This window comes from Xyrauchen texanus, chromosome 6, assembly GCF_025860055.1.
Source record: "Xyrauchen texanus isolate HMW12.3.18 chromosome 6, RBS_HiC_50CHRs, whole genome shotgun sequence".
In the NCBI taxonomy this organism is placed as follows: Eukaryota; Metazoa; Chordata; class Actinopteri; order Cypriniformes; family Catostomidae; genus Xyrauchen; species Xyrauchen texanus.
The window spans coordinates 42,340,229-42,358,482 of NC_068281.1; the positions used below are offsets into that span (position 1 = coordinate 42,340,229).

General features: G+C 38.8%; 2 protein-coding genes across 2 annotated transcripts in view; both read right to left on the reverse strand.

Annotated features, from left to right (window-relative positions):
- Positions 1-13,813, reverse strand: part of LOC127644811 (gastrula zinc finger protein XlCGF7.1-like) — a 367,559-nt gene extending 353,746 nt beyond the window's left edge. Inside the window, exon 1 of the mRNA XM_052128202.1 lies at positions 13,711-13,813. The gene's annotated coding sequence lies outside the window, so the exon portion shown is untranslated. The remainder of the gene's footprint in view (positions 1-13,710) is intronic.
- LOC127645727 (zinc finger protein 420-like) overlaps positions 1-18,254 on the reverse strand; it is a 451,613-nt gene that overhangs the window by 36,920 nt on the left and 396,439 nt on the right. Inside the window, exon 5 of the mRNA XM_052129389.1 lies at positions 352-1,525. Coding sequence (XP_051985349.1) covers positions 352-1,525 — 1,174 coding nt within the window. The remainder of the gene's footprint in view (positions 1-351; positions 1,526-18,254) is intronic.

The following is an 18,254-nucleotide window of genomic DNA, read 5'->3' on the forward strand; positions in this document are numbered from 1 at the left end:
GACATATCAATAACCTTATGAATGTCATTTTAATTCACATGGAAAGGATCACCTCATAAGGGTGAACATATTAGGATCACATGACCACCCGAATAATGTTCGCTTAATCTCAATAATCGCCCTGTTATTGGACACTTTCACTCATGGATTAATTTAATCATGGCTGACTGTGAATAGTGAATTTCTACAATGGCATCTGTAACAGAAAATTTTGTTTGAATGATACTGCACCCATGCCACTGGGTCAAGGTCCAAGTCAACATAAAAACATAAATAATGAACCTTTAAATCCATCTTTAAAATGTTAACAAATTTCATGTGACAAAGATTCTCGAGATCAAGTTTGCTCACAGAGACATCTTTGGGCAGTTCTTCTTTAAATGTCTCTGTAGAGTACTTGGTGAACTGAAACTCCTCCCACATTGAGAGCAGTCATACATCTTCTCTCCAGCATGCATCTTCTCATGTGTAATCAGAAGTCTTGGATAAGCAAAACTCTTTTCACAATGTGAACACATGTATGGTTTTTCTCTTGTATGAATCCTTTGGTGCTGTTTCAAGGAGCTGATTCGGGCAAAGGCTTTTCCACACTCTCCGCACACATGATCTTTCACACCAGTATGTATTAACTGATGCTGTTTAAAATAGGCCAGCTCTGAAAAACTCTTACCACAAAGAGAACACGTGTAAGGCTTCTCATTTGCATGAATTTTCAAGTGTGTTTTTAGGTTTGATGAACAAACAAATTTTTTGTCACACTGATCACAGCTAAATGGCCGTTCTCCAGAGTGAAAGCGCTGATGAACAATGAGATATCTTGCCCGAATGAAACTTTTGCCACACTGAGAACATTGGTGTAACTTCTCTCCAAAATGACACTTCATATGAGCATTTAGTGTTGTTTTACTTGTGAAACTCTTCCCACACTGAAGGCAAGTGAAAGGCTTCTCTCCAGTGTGAATTCTCATGTGATCTCCAAGTCTTGCTTTGTCAATGAAATTCTTTCCACACTGAAAACATGCAAAAGGTTTCACTCCAGTGTGAATTCTTATGTGCTTCTTATAACTTGTGGTGTGTGTAAAATGCTTGCCACACTGATGGCATGAATACGGCTTCTCTCCAGTGTGAGTTTTTATGTGGATATTAAGACTTACTTTACGTGTGAAACTCTTTCCACACTGATGGCATGAATAAGGCTTCTCTCCAGTGTGAGTTCTTATGTGCATATTAAGACTTACTTTTCGTGTGAAACTCTTTCCACACTGAGGGCATGTGAAAGGTTTCTCTCCAGTATGAGTTTTTATGTGGACATTAAGACTTACTTTACGTGTGAAACTCTTTCCACACTGAGGGCAGGTGAAAGATTTTTCTGATTTTGTTCTTTGAGTTCTTTCTTGTGAGTGTTTCTTTTCGGTCTGTGAAAAACTATACGTTTTTTCTCCAGTTACGAATTTAGCAGGTTCCTGATACTGATGTTTCTTCTCTTCATTCAGTTCTTCACTTTCCTCTTTCAGCTTCATCAGGTCTAAAATGAAAAACAAAACAATACATACAAGTCAGAAATCAATACAAGATGGATTAAATGTCAAAAGAATGGAGATAAATCAGTATCTTTTAACGCGTACTTTGGAAATTTCCCGGAAATTGAGGATAGATACTAAGGATGGCCGCAAAATATTTACATGCCCACAGCAAGTGATGTCCTTTATAAGTCAATGGAATGAGTAAGTCATTGTGTGATGCTCGCGATGCAGCGGAGTGGGCCTGACTCACTGAAAATTTGTTGGAATGCCGTGGAAACTGTAGTTTTTTTGGTGCTGATTCTGCTAACGGCTGGAGATTGTTTTGTGGAGGAACAATACACATTCTTTGTGCTTATTCTGCCTACTGGCTGGAGTTAGTTTTACAGATTTTTTGTGTAATTTTGTCTCACAAAATCTGTATAGAAGCACCAGATTTGAGCAATCCAATGGCAAAGTTGTCTCGGGGACTCCCGTAAGCATACATGTGCTATTTGAGTTTAGACGAATGGACGCCGTATGGCCGTGCCATGTGCAGACTTATTGCGCACGTATTTATTTTTTGATGATTGTTGCACCAATGTTGGAATGTGGTCTTTATCATTTTATTTTTGACACAATAAATTTTCTCTCATGTGTCAAAATGTCAAATGTTAATATGAGTGGATTGTCTCTCTCCAAGTGGAATGTGAAAGGGTTGGGGTACCCCAAATAAAGAAGGAAGGTTATTTATTTCCTTAAATGCAAGACATTTTATATAGTGTTTCTTCAAGAAACGTATCTTTCCCCACAGGAGGATGAAAACTTTGGGAAGATATGGGGTGGACATGTTTTCTTTAGTGCTGGCTCAAGTAAGAGCAGGGGAGTCATTACACTAAGTAAATATCTACAATTCAAATGTCTCAAACAGTTTAAAGATAAATTATGAAGAGTCAATATTGTTTTTAGCAGAAATTCAGGAGCAAAGGTTGATTTTGGCAAATATTTACGTAACTAATGCTGATGATCAGTGCTTTTTTTATAGAGCTTGAAGGGATGTTGCATGCCTCTGACACCCCTCAAGATATAATATTGGGAGGAAACTTTAATCTTTTGATGGACTCACTCCTTGAGCATAGTGAAGCAAACGTGCGCAAGCCCCTTAGAGCAACATTGATGCTACACAGGATGTGTAAAAATCTTGGTGTTACAGATATTTGGAGACTTTTGAACCCATCTGGTAGGCACTATACATTTTTTTCATCAGTCCATAAGATTTATTCTACAATTTCTTTTTGAGTCGCTCATTTCATCTGTTGTTGATTGCTCAGTTGGAAACATTTTAGTCTCAGATCACGCCATGGTGAGCTTAGAGGTGTTGCCACATTCAGAGAAAAATAAATCATGTAGTTGGTACTTTAATGGATCCCTTTTGCAAAATCTCAAATTCCAACAAATGTTAAAGTCTGAAAACAATGTTTATATGAAGATCACCTGGTCCTCAGTATTCTCTGTGGGCATGGCTTGGGAGGTACTTAAGGCAGTTCTTAGGTGTCGGATCATACAATATGCCTAATTTATATAAAAAACATTAAAAAAAAAGAAGCATGAGAATTTGTGGAGTTTGAAGGGAATTTTAAAAGTGCAGAGGCAGAGCTGAAGTGCCAAATGTCATCTGATGGCCTCAGATAATTGACCCGATTGAAATACAGATACAGTCAGGTCCATAAATATTGAGACATTGACACAATTCTACTCTTTTTGGCTCTATACACCACCACAATGGATTTGAAATGAAACGAACAAGATGTGCTTTAACTGCAGACTTTCAGCTTTAATTTGAGGGTATTTACATCCAAATCAGGTTAACGGTGTAGGAATTACAACAGTTTGTATACAGGTGAAACTCGAAAAATTAGAATATCGTGCAAAAGTTCATTAATTTCAGTAATTCAACTTAAAAGGTGAAACTAATATATTATATAGACTCATTACAAGCAAAGTAAGATATTTCAAGCCTTTATTTGATATAATTTTGATGATTATGGCTTACAGCTTATGAAAACCCCAAATTCAGAATCTCAGAAAATTAGAATATTACATGAAATCAATAAAAAAATAATTTTAAATACAGAAATGTCGGCCCTCTGAAAAGTATAATCATGCATATGTACTCAGTACTTGGTTTGGACCCCTTTTGCATTAATTACTGCCTCAATGCGGCGTGGCATGGATGCTATCAGCCTGTGGCACTGCTGAGGTGTTATGGAAGACCAAGATGCTTCAATAGCGGCCTTCAGCTCTTCTGCATTGTTTGGTCTCATGTCTCTCATCTTTCTCTTGGCAATGCCCCATAGATTCTCTATGGGGTTCAGGTCAGGCGAGTTTGCTGGCCAATCAAGCACAGTAATACCATGGTCATTGAACCAGGTTTTGGTACTTTTGGCAGTGTGGGCAGGTGCCAAGTCCTGCTGGAAAATGAAGTCAGCATCTCCATAAAGCTTGTCTGCTGAAGGAAGCATGAAGTGCTCTAAAATGTCCCGGTAGAGCGGCTGCGTTGACTCTGGACTTCATAAAGCACAGTGGACCAACACCAGCCGATGACATGGCTCCCCAAACCAACACAGACTGTGGAAACTTCACACTGGACTTCAAGCATCTTGGATTGTGTGCCTCTCCATTCTTCCTCCAGACTCTGGGACCTTGGTTTCCAAATGAGATGCAAAATTTGCTCTCATCAGAAAAGAGGACTTGGACCACTGAGCAACAGACCAGTTCTTTTTTTCTTTAGCCCAGGTAAGACGTTTGACATTTGAAGCCCATGTCCAGGACCCGTCTGTGTGTGGTGGCTCTTGATGCAGTAACTCCAGCCTCAGTCCACTCCTCGTGAAGCTCCCCCACACATTTGAATGGCCTTTATCTGACAATCCTCTCCAGGCTACGGTCATCCCTGCTGCTTGTGCACCTTTTTCTTTTGCAATTACCTTTTGAGGCTTTCCCTCCTTGTGGAGGGTGTCAATGATGGTTTTCTGCACAACTGTCAGGTCAGCAGTCTTCCCCATGATTGTGAATTCAACTGAACCACACTGAAAGACTCAGGAACCCGTTGCAGGTGTTTTGGATTAATTAGCTGATTAGAGTGTGACACTTTGAGCCTACAATACTGAACCTTTTCACAATATTCTAATTTTCTGAGATTCTGAATTTGGGGTTTTCATAAGCTGTAAGCCATAATCATCAAAATTATATCAAATAAAGGCTTGAAATATCTTACTTTGCTTGTAATGAGTCTATATAATATATTAGTTTCACCTTTTAAGTTGAATTACTGAAATGAATGAACTTTTGCACGATATTCTAATTTTTCGAGTTTCACCTGTATGTGCCTCCCAATTTTAAGGGACCAAATGTAATGGGACAATTGGCTGCTCAGCTGTTCCATGGCCAGGTGTGTTATTCCCTCAGTATCCCATTTACAAGGAGCAGATAAAAGGTCCAGAGTTCATTTCAAGTGTGCTATTTGCATTTGGAATATGTTGCTGTCAACTCTCAATATGAGATCCAAAGAGCTGTCACTATCAGTGAAGCAAGCCATCATTAGGCTGAAAAATAAAAACAAACCCATCAGAGAGATAGCAAAAACATTAGGTGTGGCCAAATCAACTGTTTGGAACATTCTTAAAAAGAAAGAACGCAGCGGTGAGCTCAGCAACACCAAAAGACCCGGAAGACCACGGAAAACAACTGTGGTGGATGACCGAAGAATTCTTTCCCTGGTGAAGAAAACACCCTTCACAACAGTTGGCCAGATCAAGAACACTCTCCAGGAGGTAGGTGTATGTGTGTCAAAGTCAACAATCAAGAGAAGACTTCACCAGAGTGAATACAGAGGGTTCACCACAAGATGTAAACCATTGGTGAGCCTCAAAAACAGGAAGGCCAGATTAGAGTTTGCCAAACAACATCTAAAAAAGCCTTCACAGTTCTGGAACAACATCCTATGGACAGATGAGACAAAGATCAACTTGTACCAGAGTGATGGGAAGAGAAGAGTATGGAGAAGGAAAGGAACTGCTCATGATCCAAAGCATACCACCTCATCAGTGAAGCATGGTGGTGGTAGTGTCATGGCGTGGGCATGTATGGCTGCCAATGGAATTGGTTCTCTTGTATTTATTGATGATTTGACTGCTGACAAAAGCAGCAGGATGAATTCTGAAGTGTTTCGGGCAATATTATCTGCTCATATTCAGTCAAATGCTTCAGAACTCATTGGACGGCACTTCACAGTACAGATGGACAATGACCCGAAGCATACTGCGAAAGCAACCAAAGAGTTTTTTAAGGGAAAGAAGTGGAATGTTATGCAATGGCCAAGTCAATCACCTGACCTAAATCCGATTGAGCATGCATTTCACTTGCTGAAGACAAAACTGAAGGGAAAATGCCCCAAGAACAAGCAGGAACTGAAGACAGTTGCAGTAGAGGCCTGGCAGAGCATCACCAGGGATGAAACCCAGCGTCTGGTGATGTATATGCGTTCCAGACTTCAGGCTGTAATTGACTGCAAAGGATTTGCAACCAAGTATTAAAAAGTGAAAGTTTGATTTATGATTGTTAATCTGTCCCATTACTTTTGGTCCCTTAAAAAGTGGGAAGAACATATACAAACTGTTGTAATTCCTACACCTTTTCACCTGATTTGTATGTAAATACCCTCAAATTAAAGCTGAAAGTCAAAAAGATTATAATTGTGTCGATGTCCCAATATATATGGACCTGACTGTATAATACTATTTTGTTGTGGAAAGTGGAGTTTTGGCTATTCAAGGCAAGAAAGTCATACTTTGAGTCAGGGGACAAAGCAGGGAAGCTTTTGGCTAGATATATAAAGCAGAGAGAGTCTTTTTCTACCATTGCCTCAGAGAAATCTGCTGGTGGTAAAACATATACTTCAGCCATTGATATTAATAATGCTTAATGCTAATAATTAAATAATTCTATCTTGATCTTTATAGTTCCACGTCTTTGTCTACTGATGTGGATATTAGAAACTTTGTGGAACCACTAGAACTCCCTAAACTGACAACTGAGGAAAACAATTATCTTGATTCTTGGAGGAGCTTAGCGAGGTAATTAAGGCCTTGCCTACAGGCAAGGCTCCGGGACCAGATGGCTTTGCTGCTGAATTTTTTAGATCTTATGCTACAGAACTGGCTCTACTTTTGCTAGCAGTTTATACGGAACCATTGAAGAACGGAAAGCTTCCGGCAACCATGACACAAGCCCGTATCAGTCTGATTCTTAAAAAGGACAGATCCAAGTGAGTTTAAGAGATACCGTACAAATTCCCCCAATCCAGCAAGACATTAAAAGTGTGAACATTTTTGGCTAACCGATTAAGTTATGACATCTCTTATACATATAGATCAGGAGAGGTTTCCTTGCAGCTGTAGCTCTTCTGATATCATTTGATATCATTGTCATTTCATCAATATCATGTGGTGAATGATCAGACTCCTGTCGCTGCCATCTCACTTGATGCCGAAAAGGTGTTTGATATGGTAGAATGGGTTTATCTTTAAGATTTTGGAAATATACAGGTTCGGGAATACTTTTATTGGATGGAATAAGTTATTTATAGACACCCGGTAGCAGCGGTACAAAGAAATTGATTAATTTCAGATTATTTTACTCAGAATAGGGGCACCCAGCAGGATTTCCCCCTTCCCCATTATTATTCCGTCTTGACCTGGAACCATTAGCAGCCGCAATAAGAAAGGTAGATGATTTTTCAGGGGTGGTGGTGGCGGGGGGTATGGCACATAAGCTTTTGCTTTATGCAGACAATATTTTATCATTCGTCTCCGACCCTGTTAGATCTATGCCTTGCCTCCACAGAATTATTCATTCCTTTTCTAAGTTCTCAGGATAGAGTCAATTAGTCTAAATCCGAAGCTTTGGCTCTGCCCAGTAACGGCTTTTCAACTGGGCACCTTTCAGTGGCCCAAACAGGGCACCTTTCAGTGGCCCAAACAGGGCATTAAGTATTTGGGCATTTAATTCCCATTTTCACACCACATTTATACCCTTAATAAAAAGGTTTGAACGATGTGGGCAGGTGGGCGTCATTACATTTATCTTATTGGGATGGTTAATGTTATTAAAATTAATTGTTTTCCGAAATTCAACTACCTGCTATAAATGGTGATTACTGCTATTGGAAAAGGTCAAGAGGCATCAGTGTATTACTCCCTGCTAATTCAGAGTCTGGGGGATGGAGTTTTAAGTTCTATCAAGAGATTATGGGAGAAAGATTTAAACTTGCTACTGGAGGAGGAAGTGTGGCAAGGATTCTAAGAGAGAGGTGGAGGTATAAATGTGTGCGATTATCATTTTTATATATATATATATACACACACACACACCTAAAGGATTATTAGGAACACCATACTAATACTGTGTTTGACCCCCTTTCGCTTTCAGAACTGCCTTAATTCTACGTGGCATTGATTCAACAAGGTGCTGAAAGCATTCTTTAGAAATGTTGGCCCATATTGATAGGATAGCATCTTGCAGTTGATGGAGATTTGTGGGATGCACATCCAGGGCACGAAGCTCCCGTTCCACCACATCCCAAAGATGCTCTATTGGGTTGAGATCTGGTGACTGTGGGGGCCATTTTAGTACAGTGAACTCACTGTCATGTTCAAGAAACCAATTTGAAATGATTCGAGCTTTGTGACATGGTGCATTATCCTGCTGGATGTAGCCATCAGAGGATGGGTACATGGTGGCCATAAAGGTATGGACATGGTCAGAAACAATGCTCAGGTAGGCCCTAAGGGGCCTAAAGTGTGCAAAGAAAACATCCCCCACACCATTACACCACCACCCTGCACAGTGGTAACAAGGCATGATGGATCCATGTTCTCATTCTGTTTACGCCAAATTCTGACTCTACCATCTGAATGTCTCAACAGAAATCGAGACTCATCAGACCAGGCAACATTTTTCCAGTCTTCAACTGTCCAATTTTGGTGAGCTCTTGCAAATTGTAGCCTCTTTTTCCTATTTGTAGTGGAGATGAGTGGTACCCGGTGGGGTCTTCTGCTGTTGTAGCCCATCCACCTCAAGGTTGTGCGTGTTGTGGCTTCACAAATGCTTTGCTGCATACCTCGGTTGTAACGAGTGGTTATTTCAGGCAAAGTTGCTCTTCTATCAGCTTGAATCAGTCGGCCCATTCTCCTCTGACCTCTAGCATCAACAAGGCATTTTCGCCCACAGGACTGTCGCATACTGGATGTTTTTCCCTTTTCACACCATTCTTTGTAAACTCTAGAAATGGTTGTGCGTGAAAATCCCAGTAACTGAGCAGATGTGAAATACTCAGACCGGCCCGTCTGGCACCAACAACCATGCCACGCTCAAAATTGCTTAAATCACCTTTCTTTCCCATTCTGACATTCAGTTTGGAGTTCAGGAGATTGTCTTGACCAGGACCACACCCCTAAATGCATTGAAGCAACTGCCATGTGATTGGTTGATTAGATAATTGTATTAATGAGAAATTGAACAGGTGTTCCTAATAATCCTTTAGGTGAGTGTATATATATATATATATATATGTTGACATGCAGAGATGCTTCTATTCATGAAAAATAATCTTCCCCTTAAATTAGCAAAATAATCCATATTGACAGACAGCCTTTACATCTTGGTTTTAATTTGAGTTACTGTAACCAAGTGTCAGCAGGTCAGGTATTTTATAGGGATTATTTTTATAAAGATTTTTTTCCTGTGAAATGTTATACAGTATTGTAAATTTACAGTGTTGTATTTGAAAACATTACAAAAAATAAATAAAACAAAAACACAGGTATTGGCATGTGTATCGATGCCATGTGTGCAGTAAAATTTTTCTCTAATTTAAAACACTTGAGTAATCAAAATAACAAAATTTGCTTATAACCATATATATATATATATATATATTTTCTTGTGTATTCTATATATATTTAATTTTCTATTATTATCCATGTCTTGTTGCTGTTTTGTATTGTTGTGCACTGGAAGCTCCTGTTTCCAAGACAAACTCTTTGTTTGTGTAAGCATACTTGGCAATTATTCTGATTCTAATCTGTAGAATCCTCCACCACCCGCCACAGAGGATTAATAAAAGAAACTGATAACCAATAGATCCAAAAAGTACCTAACTGTACAGATGAATCAGTAAAACCAATATATCGGTCGGCCTCTACCTTTCTCTATAAGAAAAGATCAGCCTTCAAAGAGAGTGGACTACATTCAGGCTGATCAGTTGCAGAACAAACAGAATGGAACAGAACCGACCATATAAAAAATTAAAAATAAATATTTTTTCAATAATTTATTTGTCTAGATTCTTATCATATTTGAACTTTTTAAAAATATAAAAATTCTACATTCTATCAATGAATATTATATCATTGTGACGAGAAGGAGTGCACGGCCGGCGCTTAATCGGATGATCAGAGGGAGAGTGAGATAAAAGTCACACCCCAATAACAATAAACCTCATTGGTTTTTGCAACATGACATGATGATGTTTGGTCAAGATCGATTACACTTTATTGACCCTCAAATCATAATCTACCAATGAGACTGCAGATGTCCAGTTACATTTATAGTGGAAAAGGAGTTACATTTTGGCTTGTTTTTACCCAAAACATATTGTATTTCTACAGAAGTAATGGATTAAACTACTAGTCACTTGGTAACATTTATGATGCCTTCCTGTCCTTTATGTGGATAATATGTTTTAAGCCTTTAAACCTTTTTGTTCCTCAGTGTCTTCATTCTTCAGTCTGAATGGTTCTGATATAGTGACGTCTTCATTCTCCTCTTTAAACTCCTCTTTAACAAACTCCATCTTCAGTAGCATGTCAAGCAGATTTCATTCTAAGAGTCAGAGAGAAGGTGGAAAGTTGTGATAAATTGGTGCAAAAAAACTTGATTTATAAAATGGCCCTCAGAAAAACAATTATATACAAAATATTTGAGAAGACTGTAATTATTATAGATTATAATATATAACCCTGTAATATGAACACATTCTTCTGCAGATGTTAATAAAGAAGTAAAAAAAACACACTGATGATCCAAAACATTATGGCCACTCACATGTGAAGCGAATAATGTTGATCATCTCCTAACATGGCCACATGTAGATTAGGTCTGGGTAGATTAGCTGGTAAGCAAACAATCAGTTCTCGTAGTCAACGTGTTGAATGCAGGAGAAATGGGCACAAGTAAAGACCTGATCGACTTTATGGCCAGCCGAATGGGTCAGAGCATCTCTAAAATGGAGAGACGTGTGGGGTGCTCCCGGTCAGCAGTTGTAAATACCTACTGGCAGTGGTCCGAGGAGGGGCAAACCACAAACTTGAGACGGGGTGTTGGGCGCCAAAGCTCATCGATGCATTAGGGGAACGAAGGCCATCCTGTCTGGTCCGAACCAACTGAAGGTCTACTGTGACACAAGTCACAGAAAATGTTAATGGTGGGTATGGGAGAAATGTGTCACAACACAAAGTGCATCACAGCCTGCTGTGTATAGAGCTGCAAAGACGCAGACTGGTTAGACTGCCCATGATGACCCCATCCACCGTTGAAAGTGCCTACAATGGGAGTGGGAACTGGACCTTGAAGCAGTGGAAGATGATCTCACCAAGCACCAGGATGCACTGTCGGAAGAAGACAAGCTGGTGGAGGGAGTGTTAAGCTCTGGGCGATGTTCTGCTGGGGAACCCTGGGTCTGTCCATTCATGTGGATGTCAGTTTGACACATTCCACCCACTTAAACATCATTGCAGACCAGGTACATCCCTTCATGGCAATGGTATTCCCTGATGGCAGTGGCTTCTTTCAGCAGAAAAATGCACCCTGCCACCACACATGGTTTGAGGAACATGATGAAGAGTTCAAGGTGTTGACATGGCCTCCAAATTCCCCAAGATGTCAATCTGATTGAGCATCTGTGGGATGTGCTAGACCAACAAGTCCGACCCACGGAGGCTCCACCTCCCAACTTATAGTACTTGAAGGATCTGCTGCTAATGTCTTGGTGCCAGATACCACAAGATACCTTCAGGGGTCATGTAGAGTCCATGCCTCGGAGGTCGGCGATGTTTTGGTGGCGCGCTGAGGACCAACAGCATTTTAGGCAGGTGGTCACAATGTTCCGGCTCATATACAGTGTATGTATCTATCTATCTATATTTAAGTAGCCTAATATTAATAAATTACCCATTAAGAGACTTTCAGTTGTTTTTCTTTAGAACACATACAATTTACAGAAAAAGTACAACAAAATCAACTTAAGCATATTGTATAAGTAATTAATATTTCAGAAATAGAAACTAAATATCGAATTTTGAATGTAATATTTTTAATATGGTGAAGTGGTGGAAGTATAGAAAGTTGAAAACCAGGACATATTTCAAATCACAGACAATGTTCAGGAATGGTTGCACCACATTGTTGTTGTTTTTTTTTATTTAGTCAAATTTCCAGCAAAACAGGCATTATTCCAACACAAGACAATTAAGATCTTTATAATAAAATTATAGCTTTTCTAAAAACTAATTTTCTTTTTGAGATCATACCACATGATGGTCAATTTTGGCAGTTCAAAAGATGATTATTTTCACAATTTTAAAGAGTGGTAATGACCTTCAAAATGTTTTCAATGGGTCCTTTGCATGCTGCTATATGATGTCACTTCTGGTCCTTTAATTTATTTTTGCCTTTATTGTCAGTCACAAATAGTCGTTTGATCTTATTTAATGTAACATGAGATCACATTAAACTCCAATGATGACGCGCAAGAGCAGCACTGCAGTTCACACCTGACTGAGGAAAAGAATTACACAGATCGCAGTCTAGATACACTTTCCAAACAGCTTTGGGTGATTTAGATTGCAAAGTATGAGAGAATTATACAAAATAAGTAAATACAGAAGCACTCTCGTTGGAATAAGCTTTAAAAGAAAATCAAATAATACAGAAGCAGATCATGTAAATAACTACAAACTCTGAAACGGTCATTTCTCTGTGTGGTCAGCATCTCTTCTATGAGTTTTGTGTGGGGGAAGATTGAAACTGCACCTGGCTGAGTCACACTCAGTCTCAGGGACACATGTTCCTCGAGCGCACGCTTGCTGCAGCTAGATTGTAACGTGATGACTCGTGATGTATTGAATCATATTGTAAGTCACTGTGTGTTTCTTTTCTTGAAGAAAATTGGCAATACGCAGCTTTATTTATAAGAGAGAGTTTTTTTCTTTTTTTTATGTGTATGTGTGATTTAAAGTTGGATTGAAGTGAACAGAAAGGTGAGAGAGTCTTCGCCATTATACACTGCAACAAAATACATTTTTGATTTGATTTTGGCTTGTTTTCCAATATAAATATCTAAAACTCTTTAAAACAATGTACATTTACTTTAGCAGCTCTACTGCTGAAGAAAAAAAATATGTATAAAAATCCTTTTAAAAAAGATGCATTCCCAGAAAAGCAGCATATATTTAAAATTGCTTTTAGAGGAAGTATCTTGAATAGAAGTACATTTTGTCTTTACAGCACTCGCAGCAGTATAATACGCTTAAATATTTAACATACGTTCTCTGAAAGTAAGTCTAAATAACTTATATGTTTATATCTCAAGTAAACATGTTTTTTGTTAAGGATTTTTAGACCATTTTAAATGGAAAACAAGACACAAACACTTGATAACAATGGCACTTTTAGTGAATTTCTTTACTGAATTAAACTTAGCAAAATGTTTATCCAATAATAACAGAGTTGTCGAATAATCATTCGATTCATTGATTATCAAAATAATTGTTAGTTTCAGTCAATTTAACAATTTATGATTTATTTATTAAGGTGAAATTATATTTTATTTTGTCAGGATTTCTTTCTTCACTTATTCACTGAGGTGATATTACTGATAACTCGGAAGACTTCGCACAGTGGAAATTATTCAAATATCGGGTTACCACGTGTAGGTAACGCATTCCTCTAAAATAAATCGATGTCAAGTTATCGGTAACTTTAGTACTGTATTATAGTCACAAGAGGGCGCTGAGCACACGTCATCTCTTATCTGCGCTCAGAAATGCTGCACAGTTTGGTTGGGAGTAACAACAATAAAAGAGCAAACACTCACCAACTTTACATGCAGCATCATATCGTCCTTGTTTAGATATATGTGGAAACTCCTTCAACAGACAGAATAAATAAATCAAAACATAGATCTTCATTTACCGTCCAAGAAAACAAAGCACTGAAATTTTACACACAAGTCTCAAAACAACAAATCGCTGCAGATAGAGGAGCCCGTATGACGTCACACGTTGTGGTTCTTCTCCTTCCTCTTTTAATGGCGGATCGCGAACTACAATAGTGCATTACCGCCACCTGCTGTTCATTGAGCCCAGTATTACTATCTCTTCTCCCCTCCCAGAACCACTAGAGTTCCTCACAGTCCAATGAGAACCAGAAAGGATCATGGGAACAGATATTAAATGTACTATTTTCTAAATACTACACAATAAATATATATATATTATAATACAATATGAATGTAATACCCAATGCATTAATTTATATATACTGTGCTTTCCAGAGGTGGGTTGTAACATACTACATGTACTCAGTTACATTTACTGGAGTAACTTTTTGATTTTTTTTTTACTTTTAGAGCAGGCTTAAAAGTGGATACTTTAAGTACATTTCTAATGATTTTACTAAATTACAATGGCCGGCGTTCCTATCATTACATTGCTGGGTTTAATTTTAGTTTGTGTAATTTATTGAGAGATTACTGAATGGGACTTTTACAAGAGTGGAAATTGACACAGCTGCTGCATCAAGCTCTTAAAAGTGACTTTCTTTGCTCCGCACAGTGAAAAATAAGAATAGATTTTTCATGCAATGCCTTCATTTAACACCAAGACAAGCTGATATTTCAAGATTAAAATCTCAGCTTCAATTTAAGGCAGCACGTCGAGGTAAATTGTGGCTCTAATCCTAACGCTGGCTTTTCTGTGCAATGTCATGGTCATTTTCAAGGTTTATTTATTTATTTTCATTTATTTATCCATTTGGCAGACGCTTTTATTCAAAACAACTTAGTGCATTTATTACAGGGACAATCCCCCAGAGCAACCTGGAGTAAAGTGCCTTTCTCAAGGACACAATGGTGGTGGCTGTGGGGATTGAACCAGCGACCTTCTGATTAACAGTTGTGTGCTTTAGCCACACCACTTAAATCAGTGCGCTTTGTCCCCACGTCCCGCATGTCATGAGCAGTATTTAAGCATTTACTGGAAACTATTGCAGCTACTTTGGGTGGATTAACTGTATAAATCCATGCAAACATCCAAGTTAAGTGTAAATGCCTTTTGCTCTGCCATTCGCATGATTGACAACGCGAACCAGCGAGGTACGCGGTGTGCTGAGAGATGTGCGTGCACGAGGCGATCGTATGGCGAAAGTGGCTGTGTCGAAAATGAGTGAGTGAATTCGGAAACTGACGTATACATCGAGTGTCGGAGCTCTGGGGCTGTCGCATAAACAACGTCACATATGCACTTTTAAAATACTTGGGCCTTACTTGTTATTCTTATTAAATAATATATTAATACAATAAATCTTCATTCTGTCACTTTTAATATATACTGTATGCTAATATAAAGAGTAAACACATTTTATCAAATAAAAAGTAAATTTTAAAATGTATCTGTATGTTTTGCCTCTCTATATGTTGTTATTTTAATCAAGTAATGATTTGTCAAAAAGTAATTTACTACATTCAGCATGAAATAAACATTGCAGGAATGAAGGAAGCAGTAAACCCCCAGTTGGTACGTCTTCCCTGTAGTAAATTGTAGACAATTAACCATCAAATGTACACTTGAAATTAGAGTGCGTCGTGGGTAAGAATGAGTGAACAAAAGTAGGGAAAGAGTGGCTCACTCGGAATTCAGACAATCCTACAAAATGTTTGACACCCAAAAAAGTGCAATATATAGTGGATAGTGGATAGGGGCGGTCTCAGACACAGCAAACGTTCCACGACCGGAGTTGGTGCCCTACGCACTAGGCTGCGTACTCTGCATTTAGAGAGCGGCTGAATTGCTGTACAGAACTAATGATCTAAATTCTTTCGAAACTGAAATCTGTGACTACACTGAAATAAGAATTCACACAGGACTTTAAAAGCTATAAAATAGCAAAAGGTAGGCATTAATAAAGCATGATCTTGCTTTGGTTTATGTTTCAGCATTATATATAATGTCCTTGTGGGAAATGTTCATGTTTTTACAGTAATGATTACTAGAAGTGTTTCCAAACCTCTTTTCTTATTGACAAATGAATCGAGATCTGACGAGATCCTTAACTCTTTCCCCGCCAAACACGGAATTTTCCGTGTTTTATGAAAAAACGCTTCCCCGCCAAACACGGAATTTTCCGGGTTTCCGTGTTTTAGGTGTTATACGGTAAGGAAGACCCCTGCGCATGTTTTCAAAGAGTACTCAACTCTTTGATCAAAGAAACAGACTGCGATCGTCTCAAACATGAAGAAGTGGAGTATGAGAACCTCAAAATATCAGACATAAACATGCCTTTTTCTCAGCTTTTTGTCTGAAATGTTGTTTTTTGACAAAACCTACCTCTGTTCAAGTTGCAATAAAAAAAGAACAAATGAAGATAAAATAAAATCGGTTTTTTTTTGCCTAAAAGCAGAGGCTCAGATCTTTATTGTGATATATAGCATCTTCATATATTCACGGAAGAAAATATTCTGCAGGCCATTAAAGTTTAGCGAAAATCGTCAAAAACCCTGGCGGTGGCTGGCAACTTTTTTTTAAAAAACGCTGGCGGGGAAAGGGTTAAAGGGATCGTTCACCAAAAAAAAAAAATTCTCATTAATTACTCACCTTCATGCCATCCCAGATGTGTATGACTTTCTTGCATCTGCTGAATACAAATGAATTTGGATGTTTGAAACTCTTCAAACACCACCAGGGTGCAGCAAACACCTGGATGATGCGATGGCAGCCATAGTGCGCAGTGCACTCACTACACACCAGCTGTTGGTGGATAGGAGAGAGTAGAGTTATGGAGCCAATAAATGGATGGGGATTATTAGGGAGGCCATTATGAAGAAGGGCCAATGGGGGTAATTTGGCCAGGGGTTAAACCCCTACTCTTTACCAGAAGTGCCCTTGGCCTTTTAATGACCACAGAGAATCAGGACCTTGGTTTAACGTCTCATCCGAAGGACGTGCCTTTGCAGTGGCCCCATCACTATACTGGAGCATTAGGAACCACAGTGACCACAGGGTGAGCACCCCCTTCTGGCCTCTGTAACACCTCTTCCAGCAGCAACCTTAGTTTCCCCAGGATGTCTCACACCCAGGTATTGGCCAGGCTCAACCCTGCTTAGCTTCAGTGGGCAGCCGGTCTTGAACATGGCTGCCGCCATGTATGCATGTCTGATTATAGGTAAACGGAGTTCATTGAAGTGTTGTAGAATGAATGTCCAATTGTTCTATGCCCAGTTGGCCAGTATGAGGCATTCACGGTTATGTTGTATGTGTTTGCAAATACTTTACTCATTGGTGGTATCTGCCAAATTAATGGTTACTAACTCCAACATGCCAGTATGCATCTCTGACTTGTTAGGTGCATCCTTATAGTAAATCAAATGCATGTGTGTTTGTCTTTATTTGAAAGGGAAGGGGTGTTTAATTGAAGGGGAAATCTAGGGAACAGAGAGCAGCTCTGTGACACTGCTATTTATGTACAAGTGCAAATAATATCTGCCACTATTTGCTCCAGGGTTGCACCTAGTCGTTTCTGCGACAGCTTTAGTGCTCTCTCTGATGTATGGTGTATATGTCAGTATCTGAATTCACTCACACAATTTGTTCACCCCTTGCAGAAATATTGCACTCACTGCCATCCATTACATAGGAAATAGTGAATAAGTGAACACGATCATTTTCGACACCGCTATCCAACTTTTTCCTGAACACAGAATTGTGTTACACGATTCATAACGGATGCCTGTTTTCAATTTACGGTCTCCATTGCTCTCACTCACATCGCTGTATGTTCTTAGAGGAAAATGTAATGTTTAGTGCATTACATTTGTAAAAAAAATAAAAACAACAACATTTACATGTGGCTCTATAATGCAGATACTTCACAAAGTCGAAATAACCAGTTTTTACCCGTGCCTCCACCAAATTGGGGTAGATGTTGTGGTTAGTTAATTTGATATCATTAACTACTTGTTAATTTAACGATTAGTCAGACTAACTAAAGAATCATAGAAATCCTGTTGCATAAAACAAGTTCACAACTGTTTGTACAGTCTAATTCGCATTGTATTTTGGGAAAAGACACAGAACTTTGAAGTAAATGGCAGACTGTGGGCTCTCAACAGTTTTCCTTTGCTGAAAATATTCGCATATTAGAAGAATAACATGCTTAATAATCAATTTAATTAGCAAATTTGGTGATTTTAATGCAAATAAACAAAAACCTTCTTACCACCAAAATGCCTTGGTTTTTGACAACAGAAAAATATCACCACATGCCGGTGCTAGCCAGACATCACTTCAGTCTTTTACTTCAGAGGATGATCCGATGCCAACTCCATATGCAAGACATCAGATACTTCATATGCCATAGCCGGAA